This window comes from Callionymus lyra, chromosome 13, assembly GCF_982586985.1.
Source record: "Callionymus lyra chromosome 13, fCalLyr1.hap1.1, whole genome shotgun sequence".
NCBI lineage: Eukaryota > Metazoa > Chordata > Actinopteri > Syngnathiformes > Callionymidae > Callionymus > Callionymus lyra.
Genome location: NC_141830.1, coordinates 26,036,442 through 26,057,080, shown reverse-complemented (window position 1 = coordinate 26,057,080; position 20,639 = coordinate 26,036,442). Strand labels below are relative to the sequence as shown.

Sequence of the window (20,639 nt, the reverse complement as noted above, 5' to 3'; positions counted from 1 at the left end):
TCCTCCAGCTGTAATCACGCCCTACTTTGTTTATACGAGTCCTTTGGAGGTGAAAATTTCCGGGATTGATTGCGCGCCGTGACGAACCTCCCTTTTTGACCAATCACAGCAGAGTGGGTGTGGTTATGGGCAACAAGATTTAATCTCAAGAAAAACAGTGTTTTCAGTGGGCGGAGCTTAACATTTTCAACAGTCACACATCACAACAACACACACAAACTGATGATACAATAGAGTCCAACATCACAACAACAAACACTTAAATTAAATTAAACTTCTTCTCTTTAAAATCTAGATCTTCTAAATATCATGTATTGAAAATGAGGCAAAAGCCAATGAACCTGAGCATACATTTGTTTATATAGTTTTACAGTTAAAACAAAATGCACACAGACATAAACACCACACAAATGTTAAACATCAAACTATTTTCCTTCCACCATTCAGGTCACACACCGGAGAAAGACCCTACAAGTGTCTGCAGTGCAGTCGAGGATTCGCCTCCGCGGGCGTCCTCAAAGCTCACATCAGGACTCACTCTGGCCTCAAGGCCTACAAGTGCCTCATGTGTGACACGACGTTCACCACCAGTGGGAGCTTGAGACGCCACATGACCACCCACAGTGACCTCCGACCTTACATGTGCCCGTACTGCCAGAAGACCTTCAAGTCGTCTCCAAACTGCAAGAAGCACATGAGGACACACAGGTACACAGATTGTGACGGAGATGGATCAGTCGAACAAAATATTTTTCATAATTTTAAGGGAAATAATCCATCAAATGATATATTAGAGCTATTGGGATATTTAATGATACTTTAATGATCCCCCGGAGGAGAAAGTACTTTTTTTTATTTCATTTTAACATCAAGGAACTTTGAAAGAAGTTGGGGAAATTGTCAAAGCTGCTAGAAACAGATCAGCCCCAGGTCCAAGTGGAGTTCCATATGTTGTATACAAAAGATGCCGCAGACTCTTGAAGCGACTGTGGACAACCCTCAAAGTCATCTGGAGAAGAGGGAAGGTAGCACATCAGTGGAGACATGAAGAGGGGGTCTGGATTCCAAAGGAGGAGAGCTCAAGTACCATCGAGCAGTTTAGGGTCATCTCACTCCTCAGTGTATAGGGCAAGATATTCTGTAGTATCGTTGCCAAACGCATGACGGAGTCCCTCCTGAGAAACAACTACATTGATACCTCTGTGCAGAAGGGTGGGATCCCAAAGGTTCCAGGATGCATTGAGCAGACAGGAGTTGTAACTCAGCTGATCCGGGAGGCACGTGAAGGCAAAGGAAACCTGGCAGTTCTTTGGCTGGATCTTGCGAACGCCTATGGGTCTATCCCACACAAACTGGTGGAAACCTCACTACAACGACACCGCGTTCCAGGCAAGATCAGGGACCTCATACTGGACTACTACAGCTGCTTCAGCTTGAGAGTCACCTCTGGAACAGTAACGTCGACATTTCATAGGCTTGAGAAGGGCTTTATCACCGGATGCACTATTTCGGTGATATTGTTTGCCTTGGCCATGAATATGGTGGTGAAGTCAGCAGAAGTTGAGTGCAGAGGCCCACTCACCAATTCTGTCATGCGGCAGCCCCCCATCAGGGCATTTATGGATGACCTGACAGTGACTACAACATCAGTCCCGGGCTGTAGATGGATCCTGCAAGGCCTAGAGCATCTTATTAGCTGGGCACGGATGGACTTCAAGCCAGCCAAGTCCAGGTCACTGGTGGTGATAAGGGGGAAGGTAACAGACAAGTTTCCCTTCACGATAGGAGGTGTCCGGATCCCAACTGTGAGAGAGAAGCCAGTAAAGAGTCTGGGCAAGATCTACGACTGCACCTTAAAAGACACTGCAGCACTCCGATCAACAACAGAGGAGTTGGGAACCTGGCTCACAGGGGTGGATAGGTCGGGGCTTCCAGGCAAGTTTAAAGCCTGGATCTACCAGCACGGCATCTTGCCACGACTCCTCTGGCCACTGCTGGTGTATGATGTGCCAATGACCACCGTCGAGTGCTTCGAGAGGAAAGTCAGCTGTTTCTTCAGGAAGTGGTTGGGCCTACCACGAAGCCTCAGCAGCATTGCCCTGTACGGGAATAACAACAAACTAAAACTGCCCTTCAGTAGTCTGACGGAGGAGTTTATGGTTACCCGAGCTAGAGAGGTGCTGCTGTACAGGGACTCCACCGACAACAAGGTCTCCTCGGCAGGCATAGAAGTGAGGACAGGCAGGAAGTGGAAGGCTCAGGAGGCTGTCAACAAGGCTGAGGCACGGTTGCGACACAGTGAGCTGGTGGGAACAGTAGCATCTGGACGGGCAGGTCTTGGAAGTAACCCAAGACCTCGCTACAACAAGTCCCAGGGAAAGGAGAGGCGACAGCTGATCCAGGAGGAGGTTCGAGCAGGGGTGGAGGAAGCCCGCTGCAGTAGGATAGCGGGGATGCGGCAGCAGGGCACATGGACCCTATGGGAAGAGGCAGCTGACCGGAAGATCTCATGGGCAGAGCTATGGAGATCTGAGCCACATCAGATCAAGTTCCTTATACAGTCGGTGTACAATGTACTCGCAAGCCCATCCAACCTCTTCCGCTGGGGCTTAGCCGAGACTCCACTGTGCTCTCTCTGCCAGAAAGCCGGATCGTTGGAGCACATCCTAAGCTGCTGCCCACGTGCACTTGGAGATGGGCGTTACCGTTGGCGCCATGACCAGGTGCTGCGGGTCATTGCAGAAGTCATAAGCACAGGGATCTCCACCAGCAAAAATCAACAACCAACAAGGCAGTCCATCTCCTTTGTAAGAGCTGGGGAGAAGCCACAGCAGCGCAGGACTCAAGCAGGGGGGCTGCTGGCAACAGCGTGGGACTGGCAGCTGAAGGTGGACCTAGGAAGACAGCTCAAGTTCCCTGATAACATCGCGGCGACCAAACTCAGGCCAGACGTAGTCCTGGTGTCCGAAACAACCAAGCAAGTGGTCCTGCTGGAGCTGACTGTCCCCTGGGAAGACCGGATGGAGGAGGCCTTTGAGAGGAAAAGGGCCAAGTATGAGGAGTTGGCAGGGGATGGAGGACACGATGCAACCCAATCGAGGTCGGGTGCAGAGGGTTCGTTGGCCAGTCTCTCATCAGGGCACTCAAAATGTTGGGAGTGAAGGGACTGCACGTTAGGAAAGCCACCAGAGACATCACCAACGCAGCAGAAAAAGCGCCAAGGTGGCTGTGGATCAAGCGGGGAGATCCGTGGGCTAAACAAGCTACTTAGATACAAGCCGGGGTCTGATCAACCCTGGCTGGGTCGCCTGGGCGAGGGTGTCTGTTGCGAGACCCGAAACACCCTATGAACCCAGGATACAACACTGATGATGTGTCTAAGTTGCACCAAGAGTGTTTGCTATAACATTCCCCGGAGGAGAAAGTATTTTTTTTTTATTTCATTTTAATTGCTGAAACTTTGATTCTTTTAATTGAAATGATGTTGGCTTTTATTATCATTGAAATATATTTTTAGAATAACCAAATTAAATAATTTGTAATATTGAAAGGGTATGGGATAGGATATGTACAGATGGATAATTAAGCAAATTAAAAAATCTTTTAACAACATGTATATGTTCTGGAAATAAACTGAGAACTATTTAAAATGTGTTTGGGAAGAAAAACAAATGGAGTGAAATTATATTTGTTTACTCAAGAAGGAATATTTACTGAGGTATACTGTGTTTGTTGTCAGCATCATTTACACACAAACGAACCAAACATTCCGAGACAATTTGGATCAATTTCAGGTATGAACTGGCACAGCAGCTCCAGCCGACCGAAGACCACCTGGGCTCTGACATGGTGGGTCACAGCATGACAGTGGGACTGGAGGGAGGCCCTCTGCAGCCGCCGGCCGACACCACGCCGGAGCAGGAGAGCATGCTGGGTCTGGGCCAGACAGAAGTGGTGAACGGAAGCCAGCCGGTGACTCTAGAGACGCCACTGACCGACCAGCCGCTCGTACAGGCGGAAGGTTAGTCCTTTCTTTTACCAAGGCTTTAAATAGTGATGGTCTGACGAAGCTTCATGAAACGGCGTCATTATCTTTAGAGTCCACTAGATGGCGTCTCTGCACTATTTTCCTTTGTTTTTGAACAAGTGTTCTAATAAAACATCATCTTTTAAACTGATGGCGCCACTTACTGACCTCTGAACAACATGACACCGTTTCATGAAGCTTCATCAACACATCACTACCTTAAAAAAAAAAAATTGAAACGCCACAAAAATACGCTCTTAGTGTTAATTCCTAAATATTGAATAAATTGATAAACTTGTCAATTTGTTTGTTGAACCGGTTAAAGACAAAGAAGCTTTTAATTTGAACTTCCTTGTGCTGTAACTCTGGGTGTGAAGTGTGATGAGGGTACTTATAAGTAATTTAAGTAAGTAATTTTTATTTGTATAGTGCTTTTCAAGACCAGGGTCACAAAGCGCTTAAACAATCAAAACAATATTCAATAAAGTATATATTTTAAAGATCAAGATAAAACTGATTATTAGGGTTGTTAGAAAACATAGATATGGCCATATATCGAGGTGTACTTCTCCACGATACTGTATTGATTTTCAATATCAAGGTTGTTTTTTTTTTGTTTTAAGTATTTTCATTTGTGTGTTGCCATTAAACTTACGGCCACTAGATGGCAGTGGTTAAAAATGTAAACCTTACAGTGAATCAAGAAAAATACAGTTCAGGGAACCATACATATTTTGCTAGTGTTTAAAAATGATACGTTTCTAGATCAAAAGGCTAATTAAAGTGTTTTAGGTGCCTAATATATCACTGTTTACACATTTGGCCCCTGCTCATTTTCACTTCATCAAATGTGGCCCTCCTTGAGAAAAACACTACATAAACCTAAAAGATTCCATAACTGTCATCAATTTGAACTGACAAATTCTCCTGGTAAACTGTGTTTTATATAACTTTTTATGAGACTGAATTTTGTGTTTTTTTTGTTCAGATTCTTACGTGAATACCCAGCATCCCTTGCCACAGAACATAAGTCAGTTTGAAGCTCCGTCACTTCCACAGCCATCCTTTGACCAGCAGGCTCTTGCTCAAGATATACAAAGTGTGTACCGGCTCGTTTTCATTCTTCCAATCATCTGCAAAACAACCATAACCTGAATGCATGACATGTGTTCAGGCTTCACCATCACTGAATCCAGCTACAACCAGAGTCAGTTCTCCAACGTGCAGCAGCTGCAGGACTCCAGCACTCTGGAGTCTCAGGCTCTGTCTTCAAGCTACCACCCGCCCAACCTGCTTCACGTCCCCAGCACTGAAGTGGTGAGTTCCTCGTTCGCTCATTAAAATAATGTCAAACTTGACTATTGGGAAATCAAAACACTTTCTAGACGAGTGGACTTCTTCAGCAGAGCAGTCAGGAAGACCTTCAGCTGAACACGGAGACTCAGGACTACCAGGATGATAGTGAAGACAGCAGCAAGAGAGCTTATAGGTTGGATTTGAAAATCTTTTTTTTCTACTCATACTAATGTCATTTAATGCTCTTTTGAAAATGTATCTATAAAGATCACTTGAGCGTGCTTGGTTCACTAATGGTCCTACTGGGGTCGTACAGAGACCTTCTTGTACTCAAAATGACCTCTGAACTGTTCTGTGATTATTACTTTTTTCATTGATGGATGGATGGATGGATAGATACTTTATTGATCCCTGGGAGGAGACTTTTTTTTTTATCCTGCAGCAATAACAAATTCATACATAGAAACATCCATAAATTCAAGGGAATAAATTCAAATAAATACATGAAAAACGTATAAAAAGACATAAATAGTTTAAAAGTTGGCAACAAAAAGTAAAAAGTGCATGTTGAGCTTGAGATGCTACTAGATGTTGCAACATCCGAGACCAGAAGGAACAAAGGACGTCTTATAAACTTCTGCAGTGCGTGGAGAGGAGCCTGTTGCCACAGTTAATCTTCTGAGCCGCCATAGTATCATGTTGAGGGTGTCGAGGTTTACTCTGGATGCTCTGCATAAGAGCCTTCATCCTATTCTCAAGCATTGCTCCCAGTGTAAAGGACAAACAGCATTGTTGACTTACTACTCCTTTATTATTTGTGAATATTCTTGTTCTATTTGTCTCATTCCAAGGATGGTTTTAAACTTCATTACAGCTCTGTAGCTCAGAAATTAATGAAGTAGTTACAGCTTTTAAAAGTCAAAAGTCCTCCAACGTTTTTGTTCTTTTAGCTCGTAGCAATTTCTGCGCTTTTTTAATAGGAATTTGTTGCGATCGTCTGAAAAATGACGCCAACACTCTTTTAAGTGAGAAGACGGAGCTGACTCAAGTGACTTTTATAGATAGGGATTTGGTTGTTTTTAAAAGCTTTTGGTTTTTGGTTTTTCCGTTTGTTAATCACTTCTGATTTTAACCGAAGGTTCAGTTCCGAGAAATTCTCCAGCTTAGCTCTTTCATTTGAAAGTCTGACGGAGCAACACATAAAAATACCGAAATCTACACATTCAGTGACGTTAGATGATAAAATTGTTTGAAATTCATATCAAACTAAAATATCAGTGGAAAGATATGAATATCAACTTCATGTTATTGTTGATATCATTCCTATATTCTTATCGAGCCTCCCTTGACTGCACGTCCCTGAGGAAATGTCTTCTGAGCTGCTTAGTATTGACCCAGTTTATCGACACAAATGCACCTTTAAATACCTCTAATACCTTTTAATACCTGGTTCTGGCCTTGAATTTGTTTTCAGCTTCATCATACCTGAAATCAGATTATTATTTATCACTAACATCCACATCTTTAATCTATTTTTTCTTCTCAGAATTGTCCACATTTATTAAACTAATACTTTTGTCACCACGTCATGTACGATACCATTAAAGTCAATCTATTCCTTCTCAAAAGGTCATCGTAAAAGCAATGCAATCAAGATTGGAGAGCAGGAAGGACAGACAAAAATCACATGTTCTCAATGTTCATCATTCAGCAATCATAAACGCCATTAACGTTTTCAACAGTTGCTTTGGTTCTTGATAAGAGTTTTATCATACGAGCACAAAATTAATTTTGATTGACGTAATCAATTCATCTTCATGATTATTGATTTTTTAAGATTAAGTAGTTTTGATGAATAGTCTCTATAAAAGACTGACAGATGTGTTTTTGCTATCAGGTGGAAATGGTATTGATAATTAAAAGTTAATTCACACTTGTATATTCACTCATGTTACCGATTTCTACTCTTTATTACAACTTTCACAATTTAAAAAAGGTTCCAAACTTGATGATAATATTTCATCATATATTATTCAAATCCTCTTTGTAGTGACCAAGTGCTTCAGGGACAGTTGGACAAACGTCAGCTCATTATCTTCTGCTGTTTTGAGATCAGGGAACTCTCTAAAGATTTGTTTTATCACAAGATAGTTCACAAGCTTTAGGGGTGTTTGATTGTGATGTGCATAGGTTCTACTTCTAGTTATCTAGGTCGGTGATCCTGGGTCCAGAACCAGTCCTCGGAGCATTTAATACCGGGTCGCAAAGAAAAATAAATTATTATTATTATGGTCTGAAAGTCTTTTTATTTTTTTGTTAGGCCAGGATTTATTTATAAATTAGACCATTTAAAAGGCAGTAGGTCTTAAGTTCAAGTGACTTTAAACTAAACCCAGGAAAATGATGTCACAACATTATCTGGAGCTTATAATCCATGCGTGTCATCTCATTTAGACTATTGTAACAGTTTATTTTGGTGTCTAAACAAGAAGGAGCTGTCTCACCTGCAGTTAATACAAAACTCTTCAGCGAGTATTCTGAGCTGCTCTAGTAGAAGAACTCGCATTACTTCGATCCTTAAATCTCTTCACTGGCTGCCAGTTTCTTTCAGGATCATTTTAAAATTCTGGTTCTTACTTTCAGATCTTTTAATGGTCAGACTTCCATCAGTGATCTGATCTAGACTTACACCCCAGCTCGGGCTCTGAGGTCTCAGGATTAGAATCTACTGATGGTTCCTGGACACCGACCAGAAGAGAGAAATCCTTCCAGTCTGTTGCTCCTAAGCTTAATCTTAAGACATTTTTATATGAGCTTTTTCTAAACTTTCTTGATGCTGTGTTGTGTCTCTATGTTGTCTTGATCTTTTAAAGTATCTATTTAGCTGTGTATTGTTTCGATTATTATGCGCTTTCCGACCCTGGTCTGGAAAAGATCTTTACAAATAATGACTTACTTACTTAAAGTATAATTTTAAATATATGTGACTCTCTTCCTCATGGTTTGTGATGCGTCCTGTCAGGTGCAACTGGTGTAACAAAGGATTTAAAAAGTCCAGCCACTTGAAGCAGCACGTCAGATCCCACACGGGAGAGAAACCATTCAGATGCCAGCTTTGTGGACGAGCTTTTGTGTCGGCCGGAGTGCTGAAGTCTCATCTAAACACACATACAGGTGAGTCTGCTGAGAAAACACACCGGCGTGGGTTCATTATTACTGATCTCAGAACATGTTTGTTTTTTTCTTCCAAAAATGATGTTTAATGATACCAGTAGAGTGAATGCATATTTTAACATTGACCTTGTTAAAACTGTTTTCTGACTCGTTTTATATGCGAGTAATAAATACATGACAATAATTGCTAGCATCTTCTTTTTTAAGAACGAAGCATTAAAGGGTCCAAATATCTTTGACTTTGTGATGTAAGTCTTGTGAAACTATTTCACAATATATATCATTTGAATGTCTAAAAGTTAGATTTAATGAATATTGTTTTGCAACCCAGGAGATGTTTTTCTTTTTAATTTTGATCACAACCTACATTTGTGATAATTTATTTGTTCAAAGAAATATTTTTGGGTGGTTTTACATAAATATACATTACAGATACAAATAAAGCAAAAAATAAGTAGAGATACAGCGAAATGAGCGAGAATCAAAGGGATTATTTGATCTTCTCTCTCCGTTTCCACCATAGTTATTAAACAGTTTCAAACATGTTGTATTAACATTTTTATATGTTGCTTGCTGTTTTGCAAACTAGACCTTACGAGTCCCTTGAATATAATAATCTTTATGTAAAGCTGGGGTTTCAAGTTATTAAAAGAGATAACACAAGGGTTAATATTAGTAAAAAATAACAAGGTAGGTAGATGGCTACATAGATCCCTGGGAGGAGACATTTTTTTTATCCTGCAGCCATAAAAAATTCATCCATAGAAACATCCATAAATACAAGGGAATACATTCAAATAAATACATGAAAAACTTATATAAAAATACGTAAATAATTCAAGAGTTGGCAACAAAAAGTAAAAAGTGCATGTTAAGCTTGAGTTGCTATTAGATGTTGTAACATCTGAGACCAGAAGGAACAAAGGATGTCTTAAAACGTTTTGCAATGCATGGAGAGGAGCCTGTTGCCGCGGTTACTCTTCTGAGCCGCAATAGTATCATGCAGAGGGTGTCGACAGTTAATCTGGATGCTCTGCATAAGAGCCTTCATCCTATTCTCAAGCACTGCTCCCAGTGTAAAGGACAAAAAGCATTGTTCACTAACTATTCCCCTATTATTTGTGAATATTCTTGTTTTATTTGTATGATTCCAAGGATGGTTTCAAACTTAATTACAGCTCTGTAGCTCAGAAGTTAATCAAGTTACAGCCTTTAAAAGTCAAAAGTCCTCCCAATGTTTTTCTATCTTCTTATAGATAGAAGGTAACCTCAATACTAACTATGCTTCTTTAGTATTCACAATAATTCAATGTTCAATTATCAAAATTTTTACTATCGTTCGATACCACACTTAACAATGTCATCATGTAAAATGTTGCTAGTTATAGAGAAAAAACGAAATGTTTTTTGTGTAAAAACTCATTTAAAAAACATTATTTGTGCTGTTTGGGGTTATTCTATTCTAAGGTGCCATTTGTTATTCACATTGTGACAGGAGTGAAACCTTTTAAGTGCAATGTCTGTGCCGCCGCCTTCACCACCAACGGCAGCCTGAACCGCCACATGATCATCCACATGAAGTCCTTCAAATGCTCCATATGTGGCGAGAGCTTCAGGACCATCCTGCTGTGTAAAAAGCATATGAAGAAGGAGCATGCTGTGGAGGATCCAAGTAAGGACACCATGACACAGATTTTTCTTTTTTAAATGGCCTCATAAAACTTCCTCTGTGCTTTGACATTTAAGAAGGTCGCCAGGTTCTGAAAATCTTGGCAATTCTATTATGTCAGTCTTAAGAAAGCAAAATATTTTTTTCCTTAACTTTCTGAATGTTCTCGAGTTAAAAAAAAAAAAAAAAAAGATTTACGTCAGTTTTCGATCTTGAAGGTCAAGATATGGAGGAAGAGGAGGAGGATGACGATGGCGATGGCGAACAAAAATCTTTAAAAAGAAGAGGCTTGGAAATCATCACCTTCACCGAGGAGCAAACCGCCGAACTGGCCAAGGATCCTGGCGAGGAGGCATCCGTGTCGGAGCGGATGCTCGCCCAGTCTGCCGCCGAGCGGGACCGGATCAGCGAGATCAAAGATAAAGTCGTGGAGCTGGAAACGGAACCTAAATTTCCCAACTGCTGTAACTATTGCAGCAAGAGTTTCAAGAAACCCAGTGACCTCATCAGGTAAACATGTTCTTTTTTTCTCCTTCTTTATTTCAAATATCTTTATTTTAAATGTTGTTTTCTTGAATCTATTTTTTGTCTTTTCTTTTTACTGCTTATTCACACTATACAAATGTTAATGGGGTGTATCTATAATAATAATCTATTGATACGATGCGTATGACGATACAGGGTCAACGATACAATATATTAAGATATATAGTGATGGTGTAGGAACAAGGACATATGTGTAGTATTGTCGAGTACTTGACTCTGTTGTTGAATTTACAGACCACATGAATCTTGACAAAGTCGTAACTGCTTTTATTTGTTTTCAAACTAAAATATGTCCATCAGCTTTCAGTCCCTGTATCCTCTCGTCCTCAGTCATCTCCAAACTCTTGCGTGATTACATTGCGCATTTATCTGCAAAGGACGTAATAACTGCTGCCATCTATAGACACATTCTATTCCACCGTACACTGTATCCTCTCATCCTCAGTCATTGCCGGTATCTCGCAGGATTTAATTGTTTCATTTTCCTAGTCTCTGAACCATTTTGTCTCGTTGGCTTGGTTTGAATAACTCGTCATAAAACAGTCAGTTTGGGTTTTTTGCTATTTTCCCTGTTTGTCTCATTTGGTAATTTCAAACCAGACAACGCCTGTAGAGAGATAAGATCAATAATATTTCGTAATTTCATTGTTAGTTATTGGACCAAGATATGATTTATTTCTGATTGAATATCCTTCCATTTCGCATCATAGTTTCATCAAACGAGCTCAATGATTAACTCAATATCTTGACGGTTTATCAATCAGTTTATTTGCGTGTCTCTCCACAGGCACATACGCATCCACACAGGAGAGAAGCCATACAAGTGTGATGACTGTGGGAAGAGCTTCACGGTGAAATCCACTCTGGACTGTCATGTGAAGACGCACACAGGTTTGTGTTTAATCCATGTGGTAACTCATTTCATCTAATGGATTGATTGTTTGATGTATTAGTGTATAGTTGTCTTTTGTGTTCACTGAAAGGGAGAGAGACAAAGAAAGCAAATGTCCAAAACCTAAGCTGTGTTGAGTGTTTATTAAGTGAGAAAAGAAAGTAATTTAAGATAGTTGGGGATTACTGTTAATGATTGTCAGTCAAAATGAAAGTCCTGATCTAAAGTATGTTCATCAAATTAACTTAAACAGATAAAATAATGTTCTTTCACTGATTGTATTTCTTATCACTGCTTGTGTGGGAAACGTCTTGTGAAACTGGGACGGAGATATAACAGCGAACTAACAGCTCAGTGCTTCAGAAAGGATTCAAACAGACATGTAAACTCTGTCTCGTGTGTGTCTTTAAACCTGATCTGATTTCTATTCTTTGCTTAAGTAAAAGTGTGAATTCAGATTCATTTTCAAGATCAAGCTCATTCCTGTGACTGCAGGTCAAAAGCTGTTCAGCTGCCACATGTGCAACACCTCCTTCTCGACAAAGGGGAGCCTGAAGGTCCACATGCGTCTCCACACCGGATCCAAGCCCTTCAAATGTCCATCCTGCGATTTACGATTCCGAACATCTGGACACCGCAAAACCCACATCCAATGCCACTACCGGGCCAACGCCGAGAGCCGAAAGTCCAAGCGGTTGCTGTCGGCTGCCGCCCAGTTCGGGCATGGGCAAGACGCCGGGCAGAATGTGGCGCCTGTTCTTGGTCGGCAAGGACCGTCAGCAGATGCTCTTCAGTCCGTGGGTCTGCTTCAAACACCCACAGCTGACTCCAACATCTTCCTCCCTGCTAACCAAGTGCTGAGTGGTCAGTTTGACCAGAACCTGCTCCAGCCTGGACTGGTTGGACAGGCCATCCTTCCCGCCTCTATGTCAGGTAGGATTGTGTCTTTGCTAGCATGTGGCGATACAACTAGTATCACGATACACTGATGCTGCAGGAACAAGGATACATTTGTAGTATTTCCCGAATTGACAGTTGACAGAATCCATGATTCTTGACATGTACAATCATCAGCTTTAAAAGATGCTGGAGTCCGATGTATCCTTTCGTCCTCAGACTTCTTGCAGAATTTAATTGTTCCTGTGGCTGCGGAGAATATAATGTTGCAAGTTTTATATCGACAAAAAAAAATGAAGGCCCTGAAAATGTGTATTTTAATTATAATAAAAAAAAATTAAAAAAAACAATTTATACAATTAAACATAAAAAAAACTAATTAAAAAATAAAAAGGTATCATAAAAAAGACAAATTTAGTTTAACTTTAATTTTTCTTAAACCCCTAATTTCAGGTACATGGAAACAGTTTTGAACTGTAATTTCAAAAAGATTTTGCTCAGATTGTAGTAGTAAGGACTTGTGGCTCTAGGTGTTCTGTTGCTTATCTACATGCAAAGTAATTCTGCGCTGACAAGCAGGTGATTAATGCACTGGTGTGTGGGTATCAGGAGAACCGGCCGTGGCATTTCTCGCATCCAGTGGCTCTGTAATTGGATGTCAACATCATCAGTCGCTGCAGACAGAATAAATATGAGGACGAGACACACGGGAGTTATCTTTACATCTGTGTGTTCCACTCCAGTCGTGAAAATCAGTGCGACTTGAAAATCAGTTGTTTGCTGTTTGTTTAAAAAAAACTATTCTACATAGATTTTAACTATGTGATGTTCCTGTTTTTGCATAAATTAACATTTGTTTTTATCCTCCATTAGCTAACTTCTGTGTCAGTGATGTAGAAAAGTTCTCTGGCTTTGACTTGTTTACTTATTAATCCGTCTTTAATTGTCTATTCTGTTAGTATCGCTCCACCTCAAACTGTGTGTTCTCGCCCTGTGACCACAGGTGATCTGACCGTGTCGCTGTCCGACGGTCTGACCACTCTGGAGGGAATCCACCTGCAGTTGACGCCCACCAACCTTGTCTGTCCCAACGTCCAGATCTCCGGCCTCGACGGTGGCAACATAAACAACATCACGCTCCAGGTTATTTCATTTGACAACCTTCAATATATATATATATTTCTTATTTTTATTTTTATGAATAATCGTCTGAATCGTCTGAATCATCTGATCAATAAAGTACCACCTACCTATATATATTTATATATATATATATATATATATATATATATATATATATATACATACTAGTCTTCATTTATTTTATTTGAAATGTATTTACATGTTTTAAATGATAGACTATGATTTTGAAATGAATTAAATACAAACATATTTGTTGTCTTCCAGATCGACCACGCCCTCCTGCAGCAGACGTTACAGAACAGCCTCTTGTCTCAGCCGCTCAGTGTGGACACTGGTCTGGTCCCTCACTCCAGCAGCCAGTTGATGTCCACGAACGACCCCTCGGTGTCCGCCAACGTGGTCATTCACCCGCTGACAAGCCTGGCCCTGCAGCCCTCCACCATCACACCTGCTCAGGTGACGATGGCGGGTCTCTCGGAGCAGGTCGGCCCAGGTACGCTCCACGACGACCTCGTTCTTAGTGGGGTTTGTGATTTTTAACCTTCAAGGTTTTCCAGGTTCTCAGGATCTGAACCACGTCATGGGCGGCTCTGGCGCCGGTCAGGAGATCACTCTGACCATCAACAACTCCAGCCTGACTCAAGCTCTAGCGCAGGTTCAAGCTCAAGCATCCGGGTCTGGAAGTTCAACAGGAAATCCTCACGAGATCACGCTCACCATATCGGGTACGAACTCCACCTGGTAATAAATATATTTCTATATAATAATAAACAAGTCGAGTGCAGACGCAAATACTATAGTGGTGGTCGGGAGGATTAGTGAAAGGAAAACGATATTTCCTTTTCGTTTATTTCCGCGTTTCAGTGCCGACATGATCGTAGAAAAATATCACTTATAACGCTCAGACTTGCGGGAAACCGATGCAAGTCCAGCGAAACTGAGTGACACAGAGAGGAGGACCAAATCAATAATAAATCCATCTCCTTGCACACGCACCCGTAACACTTTATAAATGACGCTGACAACTTAGCTCATTAGCATACGGTGAAGACGGACAGGTTTACACTTGTTTGGAAGTTCACGATCTGATAAGAAAACAACTGAGACGAGATGAAAAGTTCTTACGATATGTTGCTTTAACAAAGGAGGTTGAAAGAGATGAGTGACTGGATTACTAGTGTTTGAGTAGATCATAAGTTAGTATTACTTCGTGTATATACTGAGCCGCGCTAAGTCAGCACGCCAGCAAGATGCGTCGCCATAGCAACCGAGCCTTGCAAGCAACAAATTGACAACTTTATAGAACGTGACACTGATTGGTCAAAGTGTGGATTTAAGAAATGCTTGATTTATACAATAAAAAATATAAACTATCGCACATGTTTTCGATATGTATATCGCACGTGCCAATATCACGATATTGATATTTTTACGATATATTGTTCAGCCCTATTGGAGTCTAATTATTTCAACCTTCACATAAACTCTCGAACTCTACCACTGTTGTCTGAGGTTGTCCTCCCGCTCTCACTTCCTTAAATATTCATGAGAGGTTGTTAAATGTCTGGCAGATTTTTGCAGCAGTCGTCGTTGTTTGTATTGTCTGTCATATCGATGATGGTTTTCATTTCGGACTCACAAAAGTTATGTTAATTCCCCCCTGAAGCAAAATAAATCACTGCAAACATCGTCTGCACACAGACTTTCACAATCATGCTGAGTATGAAAGAGTTTCAATCTGTAGAAAATACTCCATAAAAACGATATACAATTTTTTTTTAATTGACAAATACACACATGATGACTATCTTGAAAAATAATTATTATTTAGAAAAAAAAAACTCAAACCTAAATTCAAAGGTTTCCAGAATAAGGCAATATTGTAATTATAATCATGTTATTATTATAATTTACATTTCTTTCTTAGTTTTGTTATTAACTTTTATTTAAGCGGTTCTTTCCAGGCTCTTAACCCTTGTGTTGTCTCAGGGTCAAGGTGACCCGAAGACCTGAAAGCAAATGTGATGTGACAACACAAGGGATACCTCAAACACATTCGTTTTTCGGGTCCTCGGTTCACATTGACCCTGAGACAACACAAGGGAAAGTACTGCTTAAATAAAAGTTATTATATAAGAAAGAAAAAATAACAAACTGGAAATGAAAGAAGATTCTTTTTATCAGCCTCATCTTGAAGTTTGTCAAAATAATCTTCTCATCTTGTTTTGATAAGACGATCAGATTGTGAAACATGGTTTCAACGATGTGTTCTTTCCCCTCTGACCCTCTGAAGGTCAAGACCTGATCCCTCAGCACAGCAACAGCTCCCTCATGAACGGCCGACTCGCATCGCAGACCAACACTCAGACCATGAGCATCACCAACGACCACCTGCTGCCTCAGAGTCCTGCCGGCGCCGGGATGAGCGGTAACACACACACGCACACACACACCTACGCACGCACACACACACTCTGGTTTGTGGTTCAGTCAACACAGGATTTAAATGTGCAACACAAAATTTGTTTTCACTCCATTTCATGAGGTTATTTGTAGTTATTTGTTAATAAAGCTTCAAGAAACAGTGTCATGTTGTTCAGAGGTCAGTAGGTGGCGCAAACAGTTTAAAAATGATGTTTCATTAGAACACTCAAAACAAAGGAAAATAGTGCATAGACGCCATCTATTGGACTCTGAAGATAATGACACCGTTTCATGAAGCTTTTTTTGGGGTGCTTTCAAATCATGTTTTCCTTCTTCATAGTTATTTTAGTGATTAAATTCAGAATCAACTGATGTGTATATAATTATTTTACTTTAAAATTGATATTCAAATATTCACAGCATTTGTTCATTCTCGTGTTGCAACTAAACTTCCGGCCTATAGATGGCAGCAGTCATTATGTCCTGTGAAGACAAACAGGTTTACACTTGTTTGGAAGTTCACGATCTTATAAGAAAACAACTGAGACGAGATGAAAAGTTCTTACAATATGTTGCTTTAACAAATGAGGTTGAAAGAGATGAGTGACTGGATCACTAGTGTTTGAGTAGATCATAGGTTAGTATTACTTCCGTGTATATACTGAGCTAAGTCAGCGCCAGCAAGACGTGTTGCCATAGCAACCGAGCCTAGCAAGCTGCGCCTACAGTTCACAGACAGACGTAAACGACAACAAGACATAAAAGTACAAATTGACAACTTTACAGAACGTGACACTGATTGGTCGAAGTGCGCATTTAAGAAATGCTTGATTTATACAATACTTTTTTTTTAATTATCACATGTTTCCAATGCATATCGCACAAGCCAATATCGTGATTATATTTTTTCGATATATCGTGCAGCCTTACTACGAATTAAGAAACAAAGTTGGATTCAGCAAATGCGTTAATTTGAATTGGATTGATCGACATTGGAGAATTCAAAGCTCGATCCGGGTCCGATGTTGTGCCGTGGGCCGAGCCTCGGTCTATTTGTCTCTTCAGGATCTGATTGTTCTGTTGACGGCCTCACTCGTCTTAATCACATCCCTCGCCTCCTCCTCCGCGGCTCTTCATTACGGCCTGAGCTCCAGTGGAAAAACAGTGATGTTGACGAGTGTGAAGCGTCTCTGTATGCAGATGATCAACTGACCCTTGATTAGAATCTCTTTACACTCACCGTGTTGTCGACACTTGAACCAGAACTGAACCACGTGGAGGCTCCAACAACAAATACTCAAATATCTTTATATTTAATGGTTAAATTGAACATTTCTTATGTTGAAACTTTGAATTGTTTTTTATTTAAATGTTGTTGTTTTTTAAACCATGATTGAACTATTTGAGTATTTGGATTTAATCACTTTGAAGTGTTTTATTTGTTTTTGTTGAATAATTAAATTCAACAATTTGTATATTGAATTGTTTGATGTGTTTGTGTGGCTGTGACTGGGTGCATGTGTGTGCTTGCCTGTTGGTTTGTGTGCTTGTGTGTGTTTGTGTGTGTGTCTGTAATGTTTTTTTAATTTTTTTTATTATTATTGAATAGAAAATGAGCAAATAGAATATTTCCAAAATGAATGATTTTTATTAAGTTGTATTTACATTCTACTTGTATCAGGAAAATAAATAATTCATTTAAATCTTTTTTTTAATTTTTAATTTGAACAAACAAATGATCAACTCAAAGATTAAATAAAAATGCGTTTAACATTACAATTCGATTATATTTCTGTCAGTAATGTTTGTATGTTTTTGGTCTTCTCAGTCAACAGTCTACAGCCCAGCACCACCTTGACTCACACCTCCGCCTCGCAGAGCCTGGTGATGTCACCAGGAGGCGTGGCCAGTGACGGCAGCGTGACCTTGACCCTGGCCGACGCTCAGATGCTAGACGGCGTGACCCTTAACCTCAACACTCAGGTAAGAATATTTAAAATGAGGGTTAAAACAAGATGCTTGGCAGGGGTCTGCACTAGTGTTTTCTTCCATTGAAATCATTGTTTATTTGAATTGTATTGAAACTTACTTCAAAACACACAACACGTGTGTGTTTGTCTCCTCAGGGTCATACGTTCCCTGCAGTTCTCAGTGACTCAGGTCTTCAAGGACAGGCGAGTTCAGGTCAGCAGGTCATACTGGTCAGTCACCACCCCCCCCCTGTGAGCAGAGCAGCCAGCATCGGATACAACGTGAGTGTTTACGTGTGTCTGTGTGTATGTGAGTGTGTTTCTGTGTGTGTATGTATTTGTGTGTACATGTTTGGGTGCGTATGGGTTTGTGTGTGGTGTGTTTTGTACATGCATGTGTGTGTGTGTTGGTGCGTGTTTATGTAGCTGTGAGTTTATGGTGTGTGTGCTTGCCTGTGGGTTTGTGTGTGTAAGTTTGTGTCTCTAATGTTTGTTTGTGTGTGTGTGTGTGTGTGTTTGTATGTGTTTGAATGGCTGTGAGTGGGGGCTTGTGTCTCTGATTTTCGTGGTTCTGTATTTGTGTCTGATGTGTGTGTATGTTTGTGTGTGTCTGTAATGTTTGTATGTGTGTGTCTGTGTTTAATGTTTTTTGTAAGTAAGTAAGTAAGTAATATATATTTATATAGCGCTTTTCGAGACCAGGGTCACAAAGCGCTTTAACAATCAAAACAATACTCAAAACAGTACATACTTCAAAGATCAAGACAACACCGAGAACAACACAGGAGTTCGAGAAATTCAAGGAAAAGCCTGAACAAATAGAAACGTCTTAAGATGTTTCTTAAAGGAGTCAGTAGACTCCATCAAGCGCAAAGAGAGAGGAAGATTGTTCCAAAGCTTAGGAGCAACAGCCTGAAAAGATTTCTCTCCTCTGGTCCTGAGCCGTGTGCGTGTGTGCTTGTGTGCGTCTGTGATGTTTGTGTGATGTGTTTATGTGCACGTGTGTGTGTAATGTTTTTGTGTGTGCTTGTTTGTGTCTGTGATGTTTGTGTGATGTGTTTATGTGCATGTGAGTGTAATGTTTTTGTGTGTGCTTGTTTGTGTCTGTGATGTTTGTGTGATGTGTTTATGTGTGTTTGTATTCAAAGATCGTGTTAATGTTGTGAAATAAACGAAGAAAGTATTAGACTCGAGTCATTCATCATCTTAACAGTTTTCCATGTGATCTTATCAAACATCTGCTGTAATTACACCTGTGTTACTGAAACACTCTTAGAACTTGAGTTATTTGCTCCAGTTGACAGACGGCGCTCACAAGAGCGAGAAGGGAATCCACTCGGAGCCCGACGGCAGGAACCAGTGCTTCTACTGTAACCAGGTGTTCCAGAACGCCAACATGCTGAGACGACACTGTCGACAAACTCACGGCAAAGATCGATGTCACGTGTGCAGCGTCTGCAACAAGGCCTTCAAGAGATCAACTCACCTGAAGGTACTGTCCACGAGCCCTGGTCACTGTGTAGCTACTGTAGTCAACATCTGGTGATACCATGTATAGTAACTACTGTAGTAACAAGGATATATGTGTAGTATTGTCCAGTACTTGACTCTGGTGTTGTGATAGTGTAGTAACAAGTATATATGTTTAGTATTGTCCAGTACTTGACTCTGGTGTTGTGATAGTGTAGTAACAAGTATATATGTGTAGTATTGTCCAGTACTTTACTCTGGTGTTATGATAGTGTAGTAACAAGTATATATATTTGTAGTATTGGCCAGTACTTGACTCTGGTGTTGTGATAGTGTAGTAACAAGTATATATGTGTAGTATTGTCCAGTACTTGACTCTAGTGTTGTGATAGTGTAGTAACAAGTATATATGTGTAGTATTGTCCAGTACTTGACTCTAGTGTTGTGATAGTGTTGTAACAAAGATAAATGTGTATTATTGTCCAGTAATTGACTCTGGTGTTGTGATAGTGTATTAACAAGTATATATGTGTAGTATTGTCCGGTACTTGACTCTGGTGTTGTAGAATTTACAGACCACATGACTCTTGACAAAGTCGTAACTGCGTTAATTTGTTTTCAAACAAAAATACTGCTAAAGGAAATAAAAAGCAAAGATGTCAATATTTTTAAAAACAAAGATTAGTCAAAACCTTGGATACATTTTTGTTTGAAACAATGTTTAAACGGTTTGTTTTGTGTATGATTTGAAAAGAGATGATTTTTTCCATAGAAGGTCATTTCAAATCACATCTTTCACTTTGATCTCAGTCTTCAAAGAGGAAGGTCATGTGACCTTAAGACCGACCATAATAGAAGGTCATCGTCAGATTTTTTTCTTTGGCAGGTTTGATTCTGAAGTGATGAGTTCAATGACTCGTGACTGTAAAGTGTCTTGGGATAACTTTGTTATTATCTTGATCTTTAAAGTATGTACTTTTTTGAGTATTGTTTTGATTGTTTAAGCCCTTTGTGACCCTGGTCTCGAAAAGCGCTATATAAATAAATCTTACTTACTTACTTACTTACTTAAATAAAATTGAAATGAAATTGAATCAGTCATTACTCAGCAGCAGGTGGTCGTAATGTTTG

The 20,639-nt window shown here is 40.2% G+C and overlaps 1 protein-coding gene across 2 annotated transcripts in view; it reads left to right on the top strand.

Annotated features, from left to right (window-relative positions):
* Positions 1–20,639, top strand: part of LOC148067923 (zinc finger protein 236) — a 36,223-nt gene that overhangs the window by 12,644 nt on the left and 2,940 nt on the right. Inside the window, exons 13-29 of one of the 2 annotated variants that reach the window (XM_087805707.1) lie at positions 448–708; positions 3,795–4,021; positions 5,016–5,126; positions 5,202–5,344; positions 5,413–5,516; positions 8,346–8,497; positions 9,993–10,169; positions 10,385–10,676; positions 11,500–11,603; positions 12,100–12,537; positions 13,505–13,644; positions 13,909–14,137; positions 14,202–14,369; positions 15,938–16,072; positions 17,897–18,051; positions 18,195–18,320; positions 19,336–19,530. In XM_087805707.1, the coding sequence (XP_087661833.1) occupies positions 448–708; positions 3,795–4,021; positions 5,016–5,126; positions 5,202–5,344; positions 5,413–5,516; positions 8,346–8,497; positions 9,993–10,169; positions 10,385–10,676; positions 11,500–11,603; positions 12,100–12,537; positions 13,505–13,644; positions 13,909–14,137; positions 14,202–14,369; positions 15,938–16,072; positions 17,897–18,051; positions 18,195–18,320; positions 19,336–19,530 (3,157 nt within the window). Of the gene's footprint in view, positions 1–447; positions 709–3,794; positions 4,022–5,015; positions 5,127–5,201; positions 5,345–5,412; positions 5,517–8,345; positions 8,498–9,992; positions 10,170–10,369; positions 10,677–11,499; positions 11,604–12,099; positions 12,538–13,504; positions 13,645–13,908; positions 14,138–14,201; positions 14,370–15,937; positions 16,073–17,896; positions 18,052–18,194; positions 18,321–19,335; positions 19,531–20,639 lie in introns of both variants that reach the window. The other variant, XM_087805706.1, reaches the window with a different exon arrangement.